Raw genomic sequence first — 24181 nt, 5'->3', positions numbered from 1 at the left:
TCTCTGAAATAACATTTCTCCTTGAACAGTGGTAGGACTTATTGCTGTACAGTCTCTTGGTGAGCAGCAGAGTGCGGAGCAGGAGGCCCAAGTCACCTGCTCAGCTGGTGACTAGCTCAAGGCCTTCACCTACCTTCTTGCCCCTTCAATCCATTTAACCCTGGAAGTCCTGGGGCTCCCCTAGGGCCATCTCTGCACCTTCCTGGGGGTCCTTTCTCTCCAGGTGGTCCAGGTTGCCCTGGATCTCCTGCAAGGGAAAGACCAAGTACATATTCAGCTGCCCAAACTCAAGGTCCAGGTATTGCTATACTGATCATCCTTCTGTAACATTTACCCCCCCAAATCAGATCTATATTTAATACTATTAGTATGCCTTTGTAGAGGGCACTAGTGAAAAAGGAAAGAAGGAAAGGAGAGAGAAAGAAGAAAGAAAGGTTGAGCAGCAACAGAGAATGGGCCGTTAGGCCTGAGAGAGTCTACTGCTGAACTAGCAGTTTATTAGAGAAGAATTCTTCACCTCTAGAGCACCTGCACATTCAGTTTGCTGCATTTTAGCTGAGCTTACAGTGGAGAGAAGTAATCACACTTGCTACTATACCTCGTGGTCCATCAAGCCCTTCCTTTCCTGGAATTCCAGGGAGACCTGGAAGTCCAGGGTGTCCAATTTCTCCATTTTCCCCAGAATTGCCTCTTTCTCCTGGAAAACCTGGTGGTCCTGGCTCTCCAGGCATGGTTAGTGCTGGCTCTCCCTGTAGCACAGAAATTATATTAGTTTTACTACATAATGCTTCCAAATCCTCACTGGTAGTGACTGGACTTTAGGACTGTTTACTTGAAAATAATCTCCCTGTTAGGGAGGCTCTCGGTTCCTTTTGCACAGACACCAACATGCCATGAATTTCCCCCCCTTTTTTTTTTTTTTGCAGTTTTTGGCTCGGGCTGGGTTTGAACCTTCCACCTCTGGCATATGGGGCCAGTGCCCTACCCCTTTGAGCCACAGGCACCGCCCTCAACTTTCCCTTTTTTCAACTCTAGTTGCTGACTTTTCTAGAAAATTATCCTCTATAATGCTTTGGGGGTATGGAGCTTCCAGTTTCTTTTTCAGAAGACTAAGGAATTGTCTGTAAACAGAAAAGTTTAGATATCTGTATTTTTGATAGCTTCTCCCATAGCCACTCATATTTCTTTCTCCCATGTTAAATAGCCTCAGTGTTTCTGAAGCCATTAAGGAAAAAAGAGATGCAACCCTGTTTTCTAACACCTTCTATTTTCCTTTCCAAAAGGGAGGATGCTCTAGAGAAACTTTAAAAAAATACTTCATATCTTCGCAAACCACAGAGACATAGATAATTTCTACACCCAGAGTGTTTGGCCTGGTGGGGGCATCCTAACTGACCATTTATGGTTTCCCCTTCTCTCCTCCATGACAGTTCGAGTTTTAATTTTTGCAGACCTTGAGTCCTGGGAGTCCTGGCTCTCCAGGTAACCCAGGCTCTCCTGTTTTTCCAGGACAACCTGGTGATCCTTTTGTTCCTGGGAAACCTTGGTCTCCTACAGAGAAAAGACAAACATTGCAGATTATTTATTTATTTTTGAGACAGAGTCTCAAGCTGGGTAGAGTGCTGTGGTGTCACAGCTCACAGCAACCTCCAACTCCTGGGCTTAAGCGATTCTCTTGCCTCAGCCCCCAAGTAGCTGGGACTACAGGTGCCTGCCACAATGCCTGGCTAGATTTTGGTTATAGTTGTTATTGTTGTTTGGTAGGCCCGGGCTGGATTAGAACCCACCAGCTCTGGTGTATGTGGTTGGCGCCCTAGCATCTTGAGCTATAGGCACTGAGCATGCAGGATTAATCTTACTGGAGGATCTTGACCCATAAATCTTTTATGTCTCTGCCAACTAGAGACATTTTTATGAAAGTCTGAATGATGAGAAAAACCAACCGATAAAATAGAAATTTAAAAAATCAATTCCAAGTCAGCTTACATTGGTTCCCACTCGAAAGAATGACTTCCTCGATTGCTGTTGTTTAGCACAGCTATCATTTTGGTTCAACAATTTTGCAAGCCACTAATGCTGGTTGTTCCTCTGACTGATTTTATTTATGAATCATATTTTACACGCCGTTTGCAGCTAAATAGATTTTTATGTGTGTATTCATGCACGTGTGACCCACAGGAGATAGAGCTTTGTCATCACCCCAGGTAGCTTCTCAGTAGGGGTTGCTGTAGAGAATTAGGTCCTGCTGCTCAGTGCACCCACTGTACAGTGATGAACTAACTTCTTCTTATGCATTTATGATAGGGGAATTGAGACAGGAGTCACACATCACTTTTTTTTTGAGACAGAGTATCACTATGTTGCCCTCAGTAGAGTGCAGTGGCGTCACAGCTCACAGCAACCTCAAATTCTTCAGCTTAAAGCGATTCTCTTGCCTCAGCCTCCCAAGTAGCTGGGACCACAGGTGCCTGCCACAATGCTCAGCTATTTTTTTGTTGCAGTTGTTTAGTTGGCCCAGGCCAGGTTTGAACCCGCCAGCCTCAGCGTATGTGGCCAGCGCTGTAACCGCTGTGTGGTGGGTGCTGAGCTACACACATCACTTTCTACATGCTATGGAAACCCTGGTGAAGCACGGCTGCCTTCAGAGTTCCTTTATGTCCCTAATTTGACCTCTCTTTAATTCACAGTTACTTTATGGGATTTATTAAGTTCAACTACAAATTCAGTTCATAAGGTGAAATGGCAAATCTCCACTGTCCAGGCGCTTTCCATAGTCAACAGTCTTCTTCCAGAGAGTGAATACACAGAGTTACAAAGCCAGTAATTTATTAAATCAGGGTGTAAGAAGAAATAGGTAAAAATATCAGGTAGGCTCCATTAGTCCATATATTATTAGGAAGAAATCCAAGAAATCAGACCCAAAGACTATGTGAGAAATATGATCATTTTTCCATTTGAAATACTTATAAACTGAAACCAATATGCCCACATTTAGCCAGAAGTGATGTGTATTCACACACTGATGAAATATTAATCCAAGAGATGAAACATCAAAAATGGGATGGATATATATATATATATATAATTTATTTATTTATTTATTTTGCAGTTTGACTGGGCCAGGTTTGAACCCGCCACCTCCGGTATATGGGGCTGGTGCCCTGTTCCTTTGAGCCACAGGCACCGCCAAAAAAATGGATTATATTTTGACAAGAATTTTAAGTAATATCAAAGCAAGCATGAAATTATCATAAAATCTGGAATTCTGTGCAACAACCTAGGCACTAAGGGAATTCATATGTTATCTGAGGCAGGACTTTGATGTACCTGTCAGCAGAGAGTGTAAGCTCTCAACATTGTGATTTTGGGGGGAGAATGACTCCTTTGAGAGGAAAAAAAACATTTTGTTTTTTTTTTTGAGACAGAATTTCACTTTTTTGCTCTGGTAGAGTGCCATGGCATCATAGCTCACAGCAACCTCAAACTTGTGAGCTTACGTGATCCTCTTGCCTCAGCCTCCCACGGAGCTGGAACTACAGGCACTTGCCACAACGCCCAACTATTTTTTTTAGAGACGTGGTCTCACTCTTGCCCAGGCTGGTTTTGAACTCCTGAGCTCAAGCAATCCACCTGCCTAAGCCTCCCAGAGAGCTAGGATTATAGGCAAGAGCTACTGCATCTGGCCCTTTTTTACATTATATATATATTTTTTGAGGAAAAGACATTTTTTCCTAAAGGAAAATAACCTCTGTAATTTATATGGGAATACATGAGGAAATTAGCTATTTGAAATGTAATAGGTTCTTTCTTATTCAAAAAAGAAACACATATAGTGAGGAAATGTATAAATATAAAAAGGGTGGACCTTTATTAAGAATTAATAAAAAACTTCATAATCTTGCAATCAAAGAGAATCACTATTACCATTCTGATGAATTTCCTTCCCACTGTTTTCTATGCCTTTTAAAAAATACAATTGTGATGAGCTAGTGTACATCAACGTGAATTCTACTTTTTTTTTTTTTTTTGTAGAGACAGAGTCTCACTTTATGGCCCTCTGTAGAGTGCCGTGGCCTCACACAGCTCACAGCAACCTCCAACTCCTGGGCTTAAGCGATTCTCCTGCCTCAGCCTCCCGAGCAGCTGGGACTACAGGCGCCTGCCACAACGCCCGGCTATTTTTTGGTTGCAGTTTGGCCGGGGCCGGGTTTGAACCCGCCACCCTCGGTATATGGGGCCGGCGCCTTACTGACTGAGCCACAGGCGCCGCCCGAATTCTACTTTTTAACCTAACATTATTGTAAGATGTTTTTCTCCTCTAGTTAAGACTTGGAAAATCATCATTTTAAAGGATAATATAAATATTTCCTATTTTATTCATGTTGCATATGACATTTAAATCTTTATATTTTGTCTTATTCATTTTACTTATACATATACCTTCTAAATATGTGTATCAACAATGAACCTTAGGTTTTAAAATTTTTTTATTTACCCTTAGGTCCAGGTGGCCCAGGAAATCCAATTCCTGGAATTCCCGGTTCCCCATCAGGCCCAGGAAGACCAGGATCACCACATTTCCCCATAGGTCCAGGGAGACCTTAAAAACACAGACACACACCCCTGCACATCAGCAACTTTCCTCATCTTGTTTTACAAGAACACCTGTAAGTTCTCTGTGACACCCTAGCCCTTTTGGAAAATTAAGAAATAATTTTAACATAACCTCTATTGCATACCTTTCTTCCCCACCCCTATCCAATGGTCAAATCATCATTAGGAGTTGCAAAGAGTTTTTAAAATATAACTTAATTCCCGAGAGGAACTATTCTATATATCTTGAACTTTATAAGTCTTCTTCCATGTGTGCAAAATTAAGTTATAGATCACACTGAAAAAGAAATTGAGTTTTCAAATGCTATGGAAAGTATCCAAGTTCATTGCCATTGGAGTGGGCAGACGGTACTTGCTCTCTCACCAATGCTCCATGTAGACTGATCTGTCTAGAATTCCTCGTAAGTAATTATATTAGTTTTCCTTTGGAACTTTTATATCAGGAGCACCAGCAGCAATCATTTGGGTAACCTCAGAGAATGACAGCCAGGCTCTTGCCTGCTTGCTGATTATCTGACCAGGCTCTGTCCTGTGCTCTCTTGGAAGTCAATGAATATAGTTTTTTTCCTTTAACAAAGACAGTATTTTTCCAGGAGAGTCAGCGTACTGTCTGATGTCATGTAACCAATTCGGGGGGGTACTCACCAGGCGGACCTTGGGAGCCGGTGCGGCCAGGGGGCCCTGGCAGTCCTGGGGGGCCTGGAACTGGTGTTGAAACACTGCATTCTCCCTTAGGACCTTAAGAAAACTTGTGATCATAAGATTGGGGGGCATAGTAAAGATTTCCTTAAATAATAAGGAAAAATATAATTATGAGGGGTTGATAAACATATCTCAAGGCAAATAAAGGTTATACTCTGTTGATGTCAGCAAGAGATAAAGACTATCCGAGGAAATTTCAGTTGAATTACTCGGTAACAGGGAAAATGAATTTTCTCTAACGTATCCTACATGTTCTTTTCTGGCATCTAGGCTTGGTGTATTCTGTTAAAAGCAAGTTTCAGTATTTCCATTCGTTTTGGAAGAGCTTCTTTAGCTCTAGGAACCATCCACCCACTCCACGGGAAAACACGACTGGAAAGAAAACTAACCAACCGGCTTCTCCAGGTCGCCCAGGGCGCCCAGGAACTCCTTGGGTGCCCTTGGGACCAGGCTCTCCCCGGGGTCCATAGCCAGGGGGTCCAGGGGGTCCCCGTGGTCCAGGTGGTCCAGCTGCTCCTGGGGGACCCGGGGGGCCAGGATCCCCTGGGAGACCCCGGTCTATCTTCTCATCACGCAGGGCCTGTGACAATGGAACATGTTTGGGTAGAGTGTCATTCCAGTATCTTCTGACAACAGGTTAATCATACCCCAGACGTGAACACTAGCTAGGCTGTCCTGGAGAAGACCATAAAATAAAAAGCAAGTGGGATTTGAGGGAATTATTACTAAAATAAGAGTATTGGAGGTTGCTGCTATTTTAAGTCCTTTGAAATTTAGCAACTTTTTATGAACTTTGAGTTGAGTCCCTCTTGAGAGCCTACAATGACATGTCTCCCGCATAAGAACAGCCCCTAAACCTAAGTTTAAACTGGCCAACAGTTCGAATGGCTTCAGAGTCGACATTTGTGGGGATGTTACATTTCTAAAATAAAACTACTACAACAAACCTTTATTTCTGTTTTCACCAGATATTTTCATTAGAAAGAAGCCATTCCACCTGTATTAGCTTTTTTTCATAAACTGTCTGTTTTCTTCTTATAAAATTCATACACTGTAACTTTAAAAATGATTTATGTATTTTAAAGAAGTTGAATTTGACAAAATAATTGAAGCCCTTTCTCTCCAACGTGCACCCCTTCCCCCCTAAAAAATACATTTGTCTGGCTTTTTCATTTATTGTTCAATGTCATCATCATGGCCAGGTAGTCTTTATCCCTTCTTTTTTTTAGACAGAGTCTCACTTTGTCTCCCTCAGTCACGTCACAGCTCACAGTAACCTCCAACTCTTGGGCTCAAGCAATTCTCTTGCCTCAACCTCCCAAGTAGCTGGGACTACAGGCACCTGCCACAATGCTCGGCTATTTTTTGTTGCAGTTGTCATTGTTTAGCTGGCCCAGGCTGGGTTCGAACCCACCAGCCTCGGGTAGCATGAGTCAACAAATCGCCTGTTTAATTTTTTCTCATTTACTTTCTGGAGTCCCTTTACCAAAATTAATAAAGAAAAATTAATGAGATGCAAATAGGGGCATCATATGAACTCTACTAATAGTAGACGAATAAAATTCTAACACAGTTGCTTTAGAAGCAAAACTACCAAGAAGTGAACAGGGGGTTTGGCAAAGTAGGGTCTGAGAAAAGGCTGGTCCTGCAGATACTTCAAGCCAAAATATATCATGTCAGAGGGTTTAGGGAAGATTGTGTATACAACATCTGAATGTTGGGGAGTTGCAATTCAGATTCCGAAATTAGAGGGTCTGTAAATGTGTCTTGAAATTTGTTTACCAATTTTCCCCAAACCCGTTCAAGGTAGGACACTTTTCATCAGGTAACATAGATTAACCCTATGGAAAACTGGCATGTCGTAGAATAGTTTGGGCAGCCTGCATTGTGAACTTCTCACAGATACATTACCATGACAGGTGAAGAGGTGTTCAACCTCTTATTACTGTATGACATGTTAAAATAGATGCTGGCCTGTGTTACCTCTCAATGAAACATGTGAGAAATTCTATCCCATGAAAAGAGACTGATTTACAGAAGCTTATTTTATTTATTTATTTATTTATTTTGAGACAGAATCTCACTCTGCTGCCCTGGGTAGAGTGCCATGGCATCATCAAAGCTCACAGCAACCTCAGTCTCTTGGGCTCAAGGAAGCCTCTTGTCTCAGCCTCCCTAGTAGCTGGGACTACAGGCACTGCCCATGACCTGCTCGTTTTGCTATTTTAGTAGAGACAGCGTCTCGCTCTTGCCAGGGCTGGTCTCAAATTCTTGAGCTCAAGCAATCCATCTGCCTCGGCCTCCCAGAATGCTGGGATAACAGGCGTGAACCACCACATTCTGCCTAGTTTATATATTTTAAATGACAAAACATTTGATCTCTTTATTGATTACCATACCCCAAAATATGCTGTCCAAATACATTTATTTTTCCTTAAATGAATGAAGTGAATGACTTGTAGTCATTTTCCTGAACTTCTCCATAAGCCCATTTGATGCAAATATAAAATATTTATAACTTATGTATAAGATGGAGTCATTAGCAATGTAGAATTAATTATAATTGGGCTAACTCATTGAACACTGCCTATTTATTTTGTCAAAGTTCTATAAATATTTGGGCTATTATTGCTAATTTGAAGTTGCCTCTTTCTACAGTTAGAGTGATGAACTGTGTGGAGTGGCCATTTTTTGAAAAGAAAGTACTTTATCTCTTAACTTCAGAGCCCTTCATTTATAGGGAGGGTAATTTGAAGAAAGCTGCTGAATACCAACCGGTTCACCTTTAGGTCCTCGTAATCCTTTTTCTCCTGGAGTTCCAGGAATTCCATCAAAGCCCTTCCTCCCTGGTTGCCCTCTCAGCCCTGGTTCTCCTGGGGTGCCCTGTTGCCCCGCAGGCTGGGGTGTTTCACCTTTTTCTCCTTTAAGTCCTGGATCACCCTGAGCACCTGGAAACCCCTGGGGGATTATAGAAAAGAGAGTCTGTGCTGAGTTTTGACAGAGTTGTCCCTGGGTCACGCTTAGAAACACTGTCAACCAGGACTTTTCAATTTTAACAAACATGGTAGTTTTTAAAACACACTTTCTTTGGACCACAGATATTATTTCAAGCATTTTGTTTGTTTTTGCTTCCAAATATGGAAAATAATTCAGTTAGACAGTACAATTCAATACAATACACATAACAATATTAATTCAATACAATCATCATAATTCAGATTATGGATGAATATTAGGAAATTTTAACAAGTCTCTCTGAATAATTTGAAAGATATATCACCATGATAATCAAGATTTTAATTTTTTTTCTTTTTTGAGACAGTCACCGTCTGTAGAGTACTGTGACATCATAGCTCACAGTAACCTCAAACTCTTGGGCTCAAGTGGTTCTCTCACCTCAGCCTCCCAAGTAGAGGCTATAGGTGCCCGCCACAATACCCAGCTAATTTTTTTTTTTTTTTTTTTTAGAGACGGAGGTCTTGCTCTTGCTCAGGCTAGTCTTGAACCTATGAGCTCAAGGCAATCCACCTGCCTTGGCCTCCCAGAGTGCTAGGATTGCAGGTGTGAGCCACCACACCCAGCCTTCAAGGTTTTAATTTTTAACAGGTTTATTGAAATGTAATTTACATACCATAAAATTCATTCATTGTAGGAGTAGAATTCATTGATTTTTAGTAAATTTATAGAATTATGCCACAATCACCCCAATCAGTATAAAAGCATTTTTTATTGTTCCCCCAAACCCCTCAAATCTGTTTGTTATTAATCTCTGTTCCCACGCTCAACCCCGCAACCACTGATCTGTTTCTGATACCATTTTAAATGAGTTATAAATTCATTAATCCATTTGGTCAATCATTCACACATTATGCATTTATTCATTTAATCAACAAGTATCAAGTATCTAGGGTTTGCCAGGCACCTCAGTGTGGTGCAACCACATCTCAGAGTGAACAGTTTTTCAAACTGAAGCCGAATCTTTCTTTTTTGAGACAGTCTTACTCTGCTGTCCTGGGTAGAGTGCCAGGGCATCATTTCAGCTCACAGCAACCTCACACTTTGGGCTCAAGTGATCCACTTGCCTCAGCCTCCTGAGTAGCTGAGACCACAGGTGCCCGCCATGATGCCGGGCTAGTTTTTCTGTTTTTAGAAGAGACAGGGTCTCGCTCTTGCTCAGGCTGGTCTTGAATTCTGAGCTCAAGCAATCCACCCGCCTCAGCCTCCCAGAATGTTAGGATTACCGTTGTGAGTCACTGCACCCTGCCTGAAGCTAAAGCTTTAAAACCATAACATCTTACCGGAAATCCTGGAAGACCTGCACTTCCTGGGGACCCAGGGCTTCCTTTTAGACCAGCTGCACCTTGCCCTCCTGCAAAGCAATAAATTATTACCTACTCATATGTACAACCTCCAAGTCTGAGTAGCAATGTATGGAGAAAATAGAGAAATAGAGTGCTTTTTTTTCTTCTTCTTTTTTTTTTTTTGTAGAGACAGAGTCTCACTGTACCGCCCTCGGGTAGAGTGCCGTGGCGTCACACGGCTCACAGCAACCTCTAACTCTTGGGTTATTCTCTTGCCTCAGCCTCCCCAGCAGCTGGGACTACAGGCGCCCGCCACAACACCCGGCTATTTTTTTGTTGCAGTTTGGCCGGGGCTGGGTTTGAACCCACCACCCTCAGCATATGGGGCCGGCGCCCTACTCACTGAGCCACAGGCGCCGCCCATCATTTCTATTATAAAACATACAATACAGTAAGAGAATGGGAGTACATAACTGGGATAAATGATAATGTAGAAAATAGCTCAGATCTGGGTGGCGCCTGTGGCTCAAAGGAGTAGGGCGCCGGCCCCATATACCAGAAGTGGTAGGTTCAAACCCAGCCCCGGCCAAAAACTGCAAAAAAAAAAAAAAAACAAAAAAACTCAGATCTTAGCTTCATAAAATTCATATCTTTATAATTTTAAGATTATATATTTATTTTTTCATGATAGGAACATTATACAGAAAGAAGAGACCCATAAATCAGAAGACAATGCTTGCTAAATTTTAATGTATATTAGTCATAAATCTTTACATGCAGAAGTGCATGAGACTCATATACATACTATTTTGGAATCACACTATACAGATGTGAGTAAGTGTGAATTTATAGGTTCATTTTAAATGGCGCATAGTAGTCTATTGTGTGAGTGAGCCATCGTTCACTTCCTGTAGGTATTAAGCTGTTTCAGTAAAGATATCCCATCTAAAAGACCATCTTTTACATGGGTCTCAGGTCAGTTCATCAACAAATGTTTATTCATATTTTATTTTTCAAGATAGTGAGACAGGGTATGGTGATCCAAGCCATTTTACTGCTTATATGTCTTCTTTGAGCTATACCTGGATATCTAAATGTAGAGAAGTTAAGGAAAATACAATAATGCGATTAAGGAGCTAGTTCATCAGTGAGCTGCTCCCTTGCTCACTGTGGGACACAGGTGAGACTCAGCTGGAATACAGGATTTTTTTATCTTTTATTCTTTTTCTCCTTTTCTTCCTCCCTCCCTCTCTTCCTGTTAGCTTTTGTTTTAATAGAACATTTCCCCCGAAGACTCTGGCATGGAACAGGATGTCCATGGGAAACAGCCCACCTCTCTGTCCCTTCTTTCTCTCTCAGGCCTGTCTTGGGGTGTCAGGGCAGTGGTAGCAATTGCAAAGTAGCAGAGGGTGGGGCCTGAGGGGAACAAAAGATCTCTGCCCAAGCTCATGTCCTCCCTCAGCTGGCTATGATGCCACAGCTGCCAGCATCAGCCTGTCCTCTTTGGACTGAGACCCAGCTCTCAGAAGACCCTATGCCAACGCAAATATCTACCAGATAGTGATAACATCCAACCTTCCCCAGCAAGGTTTCCAGGCAGACCTTTGGATGCACTTGCCCCAAAGAGCAGCCCTTGAGGAGACAGGTGACAATGCAGCAATCAAGGACGTCTGTGTGGAGGGTGAGACCACGCCTCTGGAGGAGAGTGCTTGGATTTGAGTCCAGTCTCTGCCATTTATGAGCCATTTGCGAGCTGCATCATCTTACACACCTTAACTTCCTCATCTGTCAAATGGGGGTGACTATAGCACCTACCTTCAAGGTTGATGTGAGAACTAAAGGAACAGAGGCACAGAGGACACTTAGAACAGTGCCCCCCACACTGGCCAAGGTCTCTGTTACCTGAACTCTTATTGGTTAATGATAAATAATTCTATGCTGGGGGGGGCGGTGCCTGTGGCTCAGTGAGTAGGGCGCCGGCCCCATATACCGAGGGTGGTGGGGTCAAACACGGCCCCAGCCAAACAACAACAAAAAAATAGCTGGGCATTGTGGTGGGTGCCTATAGTCCCAGCTACTCAGGAGGCTGAGGCAAGACAATCGCCTAAGCCCAAGAGCTGGAGGTTGCTGTGAGAAGTGATGCCACAGCACTCTTCTGAGGGCAACAAAGTGAGACTTTGTCTCTAAAAAATAATAATAATTTTAACAATAATTCTATGTTAGTGTCTCAAGCCCATGGTGCTGATGGCAGAACCAACAGTGTGTGTGGCATCACAGAACCCAAACAATAAATAGAAACTTTTGTACTTCAGTGCTTAGCCCATGGCCAGTCCCAGGACCAAGGAAGGGGCAGAGGCAGTGATAGCCAGGAGCAGCGAGTTTGGGGTGGAGAGTCCTGGTCTGCACAGAGTTGTCAAGAGAAGACCTGTGAGTCATGCTTAATTTAGTGCTTAGAATGTTGGCTATATAAAATGTTGTTTCCCTTAGTGACTAATTAAAAAAAAAAAAGCCATGAAATTTCAGATAAGAATTCTGATTTCTTCCTTCTCATGAAAAATTGGAAGAATCATTAACACAGGGCCTAACATGCTGCCAGGTCTGTCTAAATGTGCCCTCTGTGCACTGCAGTCATCACAACTCTGTTGTCCCCTGCACTGAGGTTGCTGTAATTTTTTATTGAACTTGTATCTCGGAGAAGAAAGAGAAGTACTGCTTATTCCCATGACTCTATTAAAAGTGGGAATATGGAAGCAGGAATCAGATGGTGGCTGAGTAACAGCTTCCCTGCAACTGGGCATGGATTTATCGAAACCCTGGGCCAGAGGCATGGCAACTTAAAGACCAAGAGGAAGTGAAAGGAAAATTAGGGTAAGGAAACAGATAAAATAAATCACTTATGAGGAAGAATCAGCAGAAAAATCCTAGCAACATAAAGAACCAGTCCAGAGCAACCCCCACATGGGACCATGAGGTAGCTACTGCAGAGGATTCCACCTATAAAGAAATGTTAGGAATGACAGAAAAGGAATTTAGAATACACATGATGGAAACAATGAAGGAAACTGCTAATAAAGTGGAAAATAACCAAAAGGAAATCCAAAAACAGAATCAAATAAGAGATGAATGATATGAAGAATATAAAAAGGATATAGCAGAGCTGAAGGAACTGAAGCAGTCAATTAGGGAACTTAAAGATGCAATAGAAAGTATCAGCAACAGATTAGATCATGCAGAAGAAAGAATCTCAGAGTAGAGGACAAAGCTCTTGAGATAATTCAGATAGTTAAAGAGGCAGTAAAGAAGAGAGAGAAAGCAGAATGTTCACTGACAGAATTATGGAACTTTATGAAGCGTTCAAACATACGAGTGATAGGTATCCCAGAAGGGAAAGAAGAATGCCCCGGGGGAATAGAAGCCATACTAGAGAATATTATAAATGAAAATTTCCCAAATATCACCAAAGATTCTGACACGCTCCTTTCAGAGGAATATCGGATCCCAGGTTGCCTCAAGTCTAATTGAGCCTTCTCCAAGACACATTGTGATGAACCTGTCCAAAGTCAAGACAAAAGAAAAGATTCTTTAAGCTGCCAGGAAGTAAGTGCCAGTTGACCTAAGGGGCAAATCCATCAGGGTGACTGCAGACTTCTCTAATGAAACTTTCCAAGTAAGAAGACAATGGTCATCTAACTTTAATCTACTTAAACAGAACAATTTCCAGCCCAGAATTCTATATCCTGCTAAGTTAAGCTTTAAAATTGACAGAGAAATCAAATCATTTATGGATATACAAACATTGAGGAAATTCGCAACAAGACCAGCTCTATAGGACATACTTCAACCTGTTCTACACACTGACCATCACAATGGATCAACAGCAAAGTAAGAACTCAGCAATTAAAGGACACAACCTAGCTTCCACACTGATGCAAAAGATAAAACTAAGCAATGGACTCTCACAAAATAAGATGAATAGAACACTACCATACTTATCAGTCATCTCAATAAATGTTAATGGCTTGAATTCCCCACTGAAGAGGCATAGATTGGCTGACTGGATTAAAAAACATAAGCCATCCATTTGCTGTCTGCAGGAAACACACCTCACTTCAAAAGATAATTAAAACTCTGAGTTAAGGGTTGGAAGATAATTTTTCAGGAAAACGGAATCCAGAAGAAAATAAGAGTTGCAATCTTATTTTCAGATACATGTGGATTTAAAGCAACTAAAGTCAAAAAAGGCAAAGATGGTCATTTTATATTGGTTAAGGGAAAAATACAAGAAGAAGACATTTCAATTCTAAATTTTATGCACCCAATGTAAATGTTCCCAGATTTTTTAAACAGACCTTACTCAGTCTGAGCCATATAATATCCTATAATACCATAATAACAGGGGACTTTAAAACTCCTCTTACAGAGCTGGACAGATCCTCTAAACAGAAATTAAACAAAGATATAAGGGACTTAAATAAGACCCTAGAACATCTGTGCTTGATAGATGTGTATAGAACACTCCATCCTAAAGATAAAGAATATACATTCTTCTCATAACCCCATGGAACATTCTCCAAAATTGATCACATCCTAGAACACAAAACAAACCTGAACAGAATCAAAAGAATTGAAATTTTACCTTGTATCTTCTCAGACCACAAGGCACTAAAGGTGGAACTCAACTCCAACAAAATGTTCAACTCCACACAAAGGCATGGAAACTAAACAACCTTCTGTTGAATGACAGATGGGTGCAGGAAGAAATAAAACAGGAAATCACTAACTTCCTGGAGCATAACGACAATGATGACACAAGCTACCAAAACTTGTGGGATACTGCAAAAGCAGTTTTGAGAGGAAAATTTATCACTTTAGATGCCTACATTTAATAAACAGAAAGAGAGTGCATCAACAAACTCACAAGCCATCTTATGGAATTGGAAAAAGAAGAACAATCTAAGCCTAAATCCAGCAGAAGAAAAAAAATCTCCAAAATTAAATCAGAGATCAATGAAATTGAAAACAAAAGAATCATTCAGAAAATTAATGAAACAAGGAGTTGGTTTTTTGAAAAAATAAATAAAATAGATAAACCTTTGGCCAGAATAACTAGAAATAGAAAAGTAAAATCTCTAGTAACCTCAATCAGAAATGATAAAGGGGAAATAACAATTGATGCCACAGATATACAAAAGAGCATCTCTGAAAACTACCAGAAACTCTATGCCCAGAAATTTGACAATGTGAAGAAAATGAATCAATATTTGGAATCACACCCTCTCCTTAGACTTAGCCAAGAAGAAATAGAGCTTCTGAACAGACCAATTTCATGCACTGAGATTAAGAAACAATAAAAAAGCTTCCAACAAAAAATGCCCTGATCCAGATGTCTTCACACAAGAATTCTACCAAACATTCAAGGAAGAGCTTATTCCTGTACTGCAGAAATTATTTCAAAAAATTGAGCAGGAAGGAATCTTCCCAAACATGTTCTATGAAGCAAACATCACACTGATACCAAAACCAGGAAAAGACCCAACCAAAAAGGAGAATTTCAGACCAATTTCATTAATTAATATAGATTCAAAAATTCTCAACAAAATCCTAGCCAATAGATTACAGCTTATCATCAAAAAAGTCATATATCATGATCAAGTGGGTTTCATCCCAGGGAGGCAAGGCTGGTTTAACATACACAAGTCCATAAACATTACCCACCACATTAAAAGAAGAAAAATAAAGACCATATGATCCTCTCAATAGATTCAGAAAAAGAATTCTACAAAATCCAGCATCCTTTTCTAATTAGAACACTGAAGAGTGTAGGCATAGGTGGCACATTTCTTAAATTGACTGAAGCTATCTATGACAAAACCACAACTAAAATTTTATTGAATGGAGTAAAACTGAAAGCTTTTCCTCTTAGAACTGGAACCAGGCAAGGTTGCCCTCTGTCACCATTACTTTTCAACATAGTGCTGGAAGTTCTAGCCAATATTATTAGGCAAGACAAGGAAATAAAGGGAATCCAAATAGGAGCAGAGGAGGTCAAACTCTCACTCTTTGCTGATGATATGATCTTAAACTTAGAGAACCCCAAAGACTGAAACACTAGACTCCTGGAAGTCATCAAAAAATACAGTAATGTCTCAGGATATAAAATCAATGTCCACAAATCAGTTGTCTTTGTATATGCCAATAACAGTCAAGATGAGAGGATAATCGAGGACACAACTCCCTTCACCATACCTTCAAAGAAAATGAAATACCTAGGAATATACCTAAAAAAAGAGGTGAAGGATCTCTATAAAGAAAATTTGAAATCCTAAGAAAAGAAATAGCAGAGGATATTAACAAATGAAAGAATATACCATGGTTGTGGCTGTGAAGAATCAACATTGTTAAAATGTCTATACTTCCCAGAGCAATCTACAGATTCAATGCCACCCCTATTAAAATACCAACATTGTACTTTCTTTGTATTATTATTATTATTAAATCATAGCTGTGTACATTAATGTGATCATGGGGCACCATACACTGGTTATATAGACCGTTTGACACATTTTCATCACACTGGTTAACATAGCCTTCCTGGTATTTTCTTAGTTATCATGTTAAGACATTTATATTCTACATTTACTAAGTTTCACATGTACCCTTGTAAGATGCACCGCAGGTGTAATCCCACTAATCACCCTCCCTCTGCCCATCCTCCCCCCTCCCTCCCCTCCCTTGCCCCCTTCCCCCTATTCTCAGGTTATAACTGGGTTATAGCTTTCATGTGAAAGCCATAAATTAGTTTCATAGTAGGGCTGAGTACATTGGATATTTTTCTTCCAATCTTCAGATACTCTGCTAAGAAGAATATGTTCCAGTTCCATCCATGTAAACATGAAAGAGGTAAAGTCTCCATCTTTCTTTAAGGCTGCATAATATTCCATAGTGTAAATATACCACAATTTATTAATCCATTCGTGGATAGATGGGCACTAGGGCTTTTTCCATGACTTAGCAATTATGAATTGGGCTACAATAAACATTCTGGCACAAATCTTTGTTATAATGTGATTTTTGGCCTTCTGGGTATATACCTAGTAGAGAAATTATAGGATTAAATGGCAGATCTATTTTTAGATCTCTAAGTGTTCTCCAAACATCTTTCCAAAAGGAATGTATTAATTTGCATTCCCACCAGCAGTGTAGAAGTGTTCCCTTTTCTCCACATCCATGCCAACATCTCTTGGGATTTTGTGATATGGGCTAATCTTACTGGAGTTAGATGATATCTCAAAGTAGTTTTAATTTGCATTTCTCTGATGACTAAAGATGATGAGCATTTTTTCATATGTCTGTAGGCCATGTGCCTATCTTCTTCAGAGAAGTTTCTCTTCAAGTCCCTTGCCCAGCCCGTGATGGGATCACTTGTTCTTTTCTTGCTTACACGTTTGAGTTCTCTATGGATTCTGCTTATTAAACCTTTGTCGGAGATATAACCTGCAAATATCTTCTCCCATTCTGAGGGTTGTTTGCTTGCTTTACTTACTGTGTTGTTGGCTATGCAGAAGCTTTTTACTTTGATCAGGTCCCAGTAGTGTATTTTTGAAGCTGCTTCAATTGCCTGGGGGTCCTCCTCATAAAATACTCGCCCAGATGGATTTCTTCAAGGGTTTTCCCTGCACTCTCTTCTAGTATTTTTATAGTTTCATGTCTTAAGTTTAAATCTTTAATCTACTGAGAGTCTATCTTAGTTAATGGTGAAAGGTGTGGGTCCAGTTTCAGTCTTCTACAGTTTGCCAGCCAGTTCACCCAGCACCATTTGTTAAATAGGGACTCTTTTCCCCACTGAATGTTTTTAATTGCCTTGTGAAAGATCAAAGAATGGTAAGTAGCTGGATTCATCTCTTGGTTCTCTATTCTGTTCCAGACATCAACTTCTCTGTTTTTGTGCCAGTACCATGTTGTTTGGATCACTATCGATTTATAGTATAGTCTGAGGTCTGGTGGCGTGATTCCTCCTACTTTGTCTTTATTTCTGAGTACTATCTTGGCTATTTGAGGTTTTTTATGATTCCATATAAAACAAAGTATTATTTTTTAAAGATCTTTAAAGTATGACAGTGGAACTTTAATAGGGATTGCATTAAAATTGTATATTGCTTTGGGTGGTATGGACATTTTAACAATGTTGATTCTTCCCAGCCATGAGCATGATATGTTTTTCCATTTCTTAACATTTTCAGCTATTTCTTTTTTTAGAGTTTCATAGTTCTCTTTATAGAGATCTTTCACATCCTTTTTTTTTTTTAGAGACAGGGTCTCACTGTACTGCCCTGGGGTAGAGTGCCGTGGCGTCACACGGCTCACAGCAACCTCCAGCTCCTGGGCTTACACGATTCTCTCGCCTCAGCCTCCCGAGCAGCTGGGACTACAGGCGCCCGCCACAACGCCCGGCTATTTTTTTGTTGCAGTTTGGCCGGGGCTGGGCTTGAACCCATCACCCTCAGTATATGGGGCCGGCGCCCTACTCACTGAGCCACAGGTGCCACCTTTCACATCCTTTGTTAGACAAACTCCCAAATATTTCATCTTCTTTGGCACTACTGTGAATGGAATAGAACTCTTAACTGTTTTTTTTCAGCCTGACTATTGTTGGTGTATATAAAGGCTACCAATTTATGAATGTTGATTTTGTAACCTGAGATGCTGCTGTATTCCTTGATCACTTCTAAGAGTTTCGTAGTAGAATCCTTGGTGTTTTCCAGAAATACAATCATATCATCTGTGAAGAGCAAAAGTTTGATCTCTTCTGACCCTATATGGATACCCTTGATCACCTTTTCTTCCCTAATTGCGATGGCTAAAACTTCCATTACAATGTTAAAGAGCAGTGGAGACAATGGGCAGCCTTGTCTGGTTCCTGATCTGAGTGGAAATGATTTCAATTTAACTCCATTCAATACGATATTGGCTGTGGGTTTACGGTAGATGGCCTCTATCAGTTTAAGAAATGTCCCTTCTATACCAATTTTCTTAAGTGTTCTGATCATGAAGGGATGCTGGATATTATTAAAAGCTTTTTCTGCATTGATTGAGAGAATCATATGGTCTTTGTTTTTTTAATTTAGGTGCTGAATAATACTTACAGATTTACGTGTATTGAACCAGCATTGAGACCCTGGGATAAAACCCACTTGGTCATGATGTATAATTTGTTTGATGTGTTGCTGGATTCTGTTTGATAGGATCTTGTTGAACATTTTTTTGCATCAATATTCATTAGTGATATTGGTCTATAATTTTCTTTTCCTGTTGGGTCTTTTCCTGGTTTGGGGATCAGGGTGATGTTTGCTTCATAGAATGTGTTGGGTAGTCTTCCTTCTTTTTCTACATTTTGGAACAGGTTGAGTAATATAGGTACTAGTTAAGAGGTGTGAGCCGTGTGACGCCACGGCACTCTACCCGAGAGCGGTACAGTGAGACTCTGTCTCTACAAAAAAAAAAAAAAAAAAAAAGGTTTGGTAGAATTCTGATGTGAAGCCGTCTGCTCCCGGGCTTTTCTTTTTAGGGAGATTTCATATGGTTGATGCTATTTCAGAACTTGATATTGGCCTGTTCAATATCATTTTCACTTGATTCTGGCTAAGTCTTGGAAGGTGACGTGCTTCCAAGTATCCATCTATTTCCTTCAGATTTTCATATTTCTGAGAATAAAGTTTTCTTGTAATATTCATTAAGAATTTTTTGAATTTCTGAGGAGTCTGTTGTTACTTTGTCTTTGTTGCTTCTGATCGATGAGATTAGATATTTTACTTTTTTTTCCTGGTTTGGGTAGTCAAAGGTTTATCTATTTTATTGACCTTTTCACAAAACAAACTTTTTGATTTATCGTTCTGTTGTATAATTCTTTTGTTTTCAATTTCATTTAATTCTGTTCTAATTTTGGTTATTTCTTTTCTTCTACTGGGTTTGGGGTTGGAATGTTCTTCCTTTTCCAGTTGCTTGAGATGTCCCATTAAGTTGTTAACTTCCTCTCTTTCCGTTCTCTTGAGGAAGGCTTGCAGTGCTATAAATTTTCCTCCTAGAACTGCCTTTGTGGTATCCCAGAGGTTCTGATAATTCGTGTCTTCATTGTCGTTTTGTTCCAAAAATTTGGTAAGTTTCTTCTTAATCTCATCTCTTACTCAGCTATCATTCAGCATAAGTTTATTTAACTTCCATGTTTTTGTATGAGTATGCAGATTCCCTTTGTTACTGAGTTCAACTTTTATTCCATGGTGTTCTGAGAAGATGTAAGGAATAATTTCTATTCCTTTAAATTTACTGAGGTTAGATTTGTGACCTAAGATGTGATCAATTTTGGAGTATGTGGGCTGATGAGAAGTATGTGTATTCTGTTTTGCTGGGATGAAATGTTTTGTAGATGTCTCCTAAATCCAAATGTTGGATGGTTAGGTTTAAATCTAAAACTTCTTTGCTTAGCTTCTTATTGGAGGATCAATCCAACACTGACAAAGGAGTTGAAATCTCCAACTATTATGGAGCTGGAGGAAATCAAGTTGCTTATGTCTGTTAGAGTTTCTCTTATAAATTGAGGTGCATTCTGGTTGGGTGCATAAATATTAATAATTGAAATCTCATCATATTGAGTATTAACCTTAACAAATATGAAGTAACCATTCTTACCCTTCCTTACCTTTGTTTGTTTAAAGCCTATTGTATTTGCAAATAGAATTGCAACACCTGCTTTTTTCTGATTACCATTTGCCTGAAATATGGATGACCATCCTTTCACCCTGAGTCTATATTTGTCTTTTAAGGTAAGATGTGACTCTTATATGCAGCAAATATCTGGCTTGAGTTTTTGTATCCAGTCAGCTAACCTGTGCCTCTTTAGAGGACAGTTTAAGCCATTCACATTCATGGAGAATATTGATAAATCTGGTAAAATTTTGGGTATCGAGTTTTTCGAAAGTCCAGTGGACATTTTTAATCCTTTCGCCACTGTGGAAGTTGGAGTTTGATCAAAAGTTTCTGAGTGAGTTTACTTTTGTGATAGAGAATGGTCTGGTCATTATGGAGGATAGGTCTGAGAATATCCTGAAGAGCTGGTTTGGTTATGGCAAATTTCTTCAACATATGAATGTCATTAAAGTATTTAATTTCTCCATCATAAATGAAACTCAGTTTAGTTGGATATAGGATCCAGGGTTGAAAGTTATTTTGCTTTAGGAGATTAAAAGTCGATGACCACCCTCTTCTGGCTTGAAAAGTTTCAGCAGAGAGATCTGCAGTCATTCTAATATTCTTCCCTTTGTAGGTAATGGATTCCTTACGTCTGGCTGCTTTCAGAATTTTCTCCTTCATATTAACTTTAGTGAAGTTAATTATGATATGCCTGGGGGATGTCTTATTGGGATTGAGTCATGCTGGGGTTCTGAAACTGTCTGCTATCTGAATTTCAGAATCTCTTGGCATGTCTGGAAAATTCTCTTTCATAATTTCATGGAGAAAGGCCTCTGTGCCTTGCAAGGCCACTTCATCACTTTCAGGGATTCCAATGAGCGGACATTAGCCTTCTTCGAATGATCCCAGAGCTCTCTGAGGGAATGATCTGTTTTTGCTCTCCATTTCTCTTCCTCTTTGAGAGTTTGGGAGCATTCAACAGCTTTGTCTTCAATGTCAGAAATCCTTTTTTCTGCTTGCTCCACTCTGTTACTGAGGGATTCTAATATATTTTTCAGATCTTTGAGGGCTGCAAATTCTTGCTTCAGTGCGTCAAAATCTTTGGTGGTTTTATCTTTAAATTCTTGAGACAACTTTTGAATTTCTCATTGAATTTCTAATTCTGACTTTTGAATTGCTTCTCGAATTTCTAATTCCAAATTTTCCTCCATTCTATTAATCTTGTTTGCAATCCAAATTCTGAATTTGATTTCTGACATCTCGGTCAGCTGTTTATGAATGGGATCTTCAGTTACATCTGCCATATCTTTGCTTGGTGGGGGTTGATCTATTATGGTTATTCATGTTTGCAGAGTTTTTCCGTTGATTCCACCCCATGATTATTTTATACCGTTTGATTTTTCCCCTGGAACTTTTTTGAGGACCCGTACAGTGCTATGGCCTGAGAAACTGGTGACCTGTTTGGTGCGGTGGAGCTAAGTGGTTCTGTCTTGTTTTCAGCTGATCTCTGTCCGACCCTAGTGAAACAGTTACTCTGGGTTGAAGTCTCAGGGGGCCTGCGTTTCTGTACCAGATCTGTTCCATGGTGCTTGCCACCTGAGAAGATGCCTGGCCTTCTCTGGTTGCCCAGGGAGACAGTGGGTGTGGCTTCGGAATATCTGGGAGTAAGCTCTATTGTTGCCAAAAACAACTGCTGCTCTGTGCCTTGGGGCACCATCCGTCTGGTGTGGTTACCTCTCAGCCGACCGTCCTCTCCTCACTCCCGTGCCGCAGAATCAGCACTGACCATCTGTAGTCTAGGCCCTGTCCACACACAAGAAATCCTGTCAAGAAATCAGCCAAGAATCTGGACTCCTGGGAAGGCCTCCAGACCTCAGAGTGAGAGTGGAGGGGAGTGCTGGGAGCTCAGAATTGCAGGTAGAGAATATATACAGTGTAGGATAATATTTAGAAATAAATATATCCTACATCAAGCACACAAAGTGAACTCTGTGAGTTTAAAATGGCTTGCTTTTTTTCCAGAGGCTTAAGGGACCTGGGCCCCCCTGGGACACACGCAGAGTTGGCTTGCCTGGACTTAAAAATTCCACAAGCCCATTTTTCAGAGATACAGGCCAGAGCGTTGACATATGTTAACTACATATTGTCAGAGGTCTATAGGTGCTCTGCCCTGAGGAAAAGACAGTCTTTACTTCATACTGAGTAAACTGAGTGAATGCTTGAAGATATTATTCCATTAACTCTGTTCTCCTGTGGCTACTTTCTTCTTTATGATTTTGTATAGACACCTGCCCAGAGGTTAGTCACTGTCTAGAAGAAGATGTTTACTGCAAAAGTGATTGTGTTGATGTGGTAACAGGTAACTTCCTTTCAAGTTGATTTCAGATAGGTAAATTGAGGTAATGGTGAAACTAACTGATAATAGATAGTGTACGTGACTAGAAAGGTATAAAATCAAACCCCTAAATAAAGAACTTCACTACACGCCATCCTATCCCGTGTAGTCTGTTTTGACTTAATATTTACAGGAGCGAGTTTACACCCATGGCAAAACTGCTGTTCGTTCGTGTCTCTGGTCACGCAACACACAGTTTTATACAGTTTTATGCCTGGCAGGAGAACGCTGTGGCACTGTCGAAGGGGAGATAGGTCCAGTTCTTAGACCCCCCTATGGGGTCCCTCCCATGGAGTGTTGTGGGAGGACCTTTGAACTCTGCTCATTTGTTTGTGGAGCACTCTGCGCTGTTCTCATGGGGGAGGGGACTCCGTCTGCTTGGTGATGGATTTTGTACCTTTTGTTTGTATCCTTGGGGTCGCAGCTTGCCTCAGGAGGGTTGATATGCGTTCTTTAACCTTCTCTCTTGATGCAGCTCTAATCCACCAGGTTACTTGCTAAATTTCTGTCCTTTAGCTCTCCTTCTAGACGGGAGCCTCAGCAAAGCATTTGGAACAGAGATTCACAGTCTTACTGGACCCCCAGAAGCCGCAGGGACAATGAGGCGGCAGGCTGGACGCTTTGCTGCGCTCGTTCTCAGTGTCTCCCATGGTGCTCAGTGTAGGAAGTGGCTGGGCCTGGGCCCTGCTTGAAGGAGGCAGTGGCCACGGCAGCATCGTTTGGGGGGGCCCTCGGTGTGGGGGGAGGGGGAGGGAGTGGACGCATGGGCGGGCGCCAGTCTGGGGCTGCAAGCAGGGATTTCAGGCTGGTCAGCTGGAGGTGGGCAGCACCACTTTGCTGGTGGAGATGAGGGCTGGGGGAGGTGGGGGGTGGGGTGGGCTGGGGGAAGTGTGGAGAGGAGAAGGGAGGGAGCTAAGGACGAGGAGCATGCAGGTGAACTGAGGACCGCAGGGGAGTAGGGAAACCTGGCGCCCTCGGTAGATCCCACTGCTGCTCCCCAGCCAGAGCGATGTGCTGTGTGGTGGTGCGGGAAAGGACCTGCGGCCCGCACCAGCTCTGGAGTCACACTGGCTCAGCTGTGAAGCACTGGACCCATTCACTCCCTAACACCCTCCCATTGTACTTTCAAGACTTGGAAAAAATGATTCTGTGTTTTGTATGGAACCAGAAAAAAACCTGTATAGCTAAGGCAGTTCTTGGAATAAAAATAAAGCTAGGGGCATTACCATACCAGATTTTAGGCTATACTACAAGGCATAGTGGTCAAGACAGCGTGGTACTGGCACAAAAATAGAGACATAGACATTTGGAATTGAATAAAAAACCAGGAAATGAAATCAGCAACTTACAGACACCTAATCTTCCATAAACCTAACAAGATCATACCTTGGGGGAAAGACTCCCTATTCAATAAATGGTGTTGGGAGAACTGGATATCCACATGGAAAAGACTGAAACTGGACCTGTACCTTTCTCCACCCACAAA

At 41.0% G+C, this 24181-nt stretch overlaps 1 protein-coding gene across 4 annotated transcripts in view; it reads right to left on the bottom strand.

The window, feature by feature from the left end:
• The window catches only part of COL4A3 (collagen type IV alpha 3 chain), a 176609-nt gene that overhangs the window by 39635 nt on the left and 112793 nt on the right, over positions 1 to 24181 (bottom strand). For 3 of the 4 annotated variants that reach the window (XM_053598282.1, XM_053598284.1, XM_053598285.1), the window contains 8 exons: positions 9615 to 9685; positions 8092 to 8274; positions 5710 to 5896; positions 5260 to 5352; positions 4496 to 4600; positions 1454 to 1551; positions 599 to 749; positions 134 to 247 (listed from right to left, as the gene is read on the bottom strand). In XM_053598282.1, coding sequence (XP_053454257.1) covers positions 134 to 247; positions 599 to 749; positions 1454 to 1551; positions 4496 to 4600; positions 5260 to 5352; positions 5710 to 5896; positions 8092 to 8274; positions 9615 to 9685 — 1002 coding nt within the window. The remainder of the gene's footprint in view (positions 1 to 133; positions 248 to 598; positions 750 to 1453; positions 1552 to 4495; positions 4601 to 5259; positions 5353 to 5709; positions 5897 to 8091; positions 8275 to 9614; positions 9686 to 24181) is intronic. The other variant, XM_053598283.1, reaches the window with a different exon arrangement.

This window comes from Nycticebus coucang, chromosome 7 (genome assembly GCF_027406575.1).
Source record: "Nycticebus coucang isolate mNycCou1 chromosome 7, mNycCou1.pri, whole genome shotgun sequence".
In the NCBI taxonomy this organism is placed as follows: Eukaryota; Metazoa; Chordata; class Mammalia; order Primates; family Lorisidae; genus Nycticebus; species Nycticebus coucang.
Note: the sequence above shows the minus strand (reverse complement) of the source record. Positions and strands in the feature narration are given on the sequence as shown.